Source organism: Trichinella spiralis, assembly GCF_000181795.1.
Source record: "Trichinella spiralis strain ISS 195 chromosome Unknown Scfld24, whole genome shotgun sequence".
Lineage (NCBI taxonomy): Eukaryota > Metazoa > Nematoda > Enoplea > Trichinellida > Trichinellidae > Trichinella > Trichinella spiralis.
Window position 1 is genome coordinate 1 of NW_003526963.1, and position 1760 is coordinate 1760.

The 1760-nt window shown below is 62.6% G+C and overlaps 1 protein-coding gene across 1 annotated transcript; it reads left to right on the forward strand.

Moving 5' to 3' along the window:
• Positions 1-76: 76 nt before the first annotated feature.
• On the forward strand, positions 77-1554 carry Tsp_13830 (putative integrase core domain protein; the record flags this gene model as incomplete). The annotated part of the gene is made up of 1 exon (XM_003371090.1): positions 77-1554. A coding segment is annotated over one exon (1478 nt), but the record flags the coding sequence as incomplete, so codon positions are not given.
• Between the last annotated feature and the right edge of the window lie 206 nt (positions 1555-1760).

Here is a 1760-nt window from a genome sequence, read left to right on the forward strand (position 1 = left end):
CCACCCGATGAGGATCGATCACCAACCCTGCTGATCTCGGTGGTGACTCACAACCCGGACCACGTTCTCGATCCAGGAAGGTACGGCGACATCGAGAAGCTGTTCCGGATCACCGCCCTCTGCCTCCGATTTGGGCACAACTGCGGCTCCGTATCTGAAGATCGGCGGACCGGACCCCTGACGGCCCCGGAGCTGGAGGCGGCTGAGCAGATATGGGTACGGATCGCCCAGAGACAAGGATTCCCGAAGGAGATCGAAGCGCTGAAGAGAAACGGCAACGTGCATGCCCGTAGCGAGCTGGGTCCACTAAACCCCTACCTGGACGCCGCGGGGACGCTGCGGGTTGGAGGTCGGCTGGGACAGTCCAGCTTACCGTTATCCGGAAGGCACCCCGCCCTCCTCCCTAGCGAACACGAGGTGACGCGAGGACTTGTCCTTCGCTGCCATCTGAGACAACTACACGCAGGAGTTTCCCAGACACTGTTCGCGCTAAGGCAACGCTATTGGATTCCGCGGGGGCGAAGCCGCGTGAGGCAGGTGCTCCGTGGCTGTCTTCAATGCCGCTGGGCTACGGGGCGGCCTCCCCAACCGAAGATGGCCGACCTACCTGCAGCTAGAACGACTCCGGCGCCCGCCTTTGCCCATGTAGGCATGGACTTCGCCGGGCCCTTGTTCGTCCGGGGAACTAGAAAGACCACAACGCCCCGCTACGTGTGCCTGATCACGTGTATGGTATCGCGTGCGGTGCACTTAGAGCTAGTCCCAGAGATGTCGACAGTTGGAGTGCTACAGGCTCTTCGCCGCTTCATGGCTCGACGAGGCCGGCCGGTGGTCATCCAGACGGACAACTTCCGCTCATTCCAGAGCGCGGCTGCCGAACTGCGCCGGCTATGGCAGGAGATCGATGTGGATCAAGTGCAGCGGGACCTCGCCGGACAAAGAATTCGATGGAAATTCATACCCCCAAGGGCCCCGTGGATGGGGGGCTACTGGGAACGCCTCATTCGCACTATGAAAGAGTCACTGCGGAAGGTTCTGGGGCAGGCACTGTTGGATGAGGAGGAGCTCCGAACCGTCCTGTGTGAGATCGAGGCCTGCTTCAACGCTCGACCCCTAACCCTCGTGGAGGAGGGACCAGGCGGCCCGTTACCCCTCAGTCCGTTTCAGCTGCTGACGGGTCGGGCCTACGCAGATCTCCCCGCAGTCGACGACCTGGATGCGAATTGGCACCCCCCAGGGGGGAGATCCCAGCGCTGGGAGAGCCGGTGGCGTTACCGGCAACAGTTAATCGCGAAATGGTGGAGACTATGGCGGAGCGGATATCTCGCCACCTTACTGCCGCGCCCGAAGTGGAGACGCCATGCTGAAGGCCCCCAGCCGAACGACCTCGTCCTGATATTGGAGGACCACGTCCCGCGTGGGCGATGCCCCCTCGGCGTGGTGACGGAGCTTCTCCCAGGCAGCGACGGCGTCGCCCGAGCAGCACGACTCCGGACCTCGACCGCTGAGGTCACGAGACCAGTTGCCAAGCTGGTGGTGCTGGAGCCAGCCAGGGTTAGTGATGGGAGAGTGACTCTCCCATCCGGGGGGGAGGATGTTCCGGACGGAACAACACCGACCTAGTCGGTGTGACCTGGACAAGGGCTGGTGCCCAAAAGTCGCGGGTAGGCCAAGAAAGTACCCCGCGCATTCGCCGGTCAGATCGGTATCTGGGCATCTGGCTTTTCTTAGTCAGCATCAGACAGGCCCCCCTGCTGCGT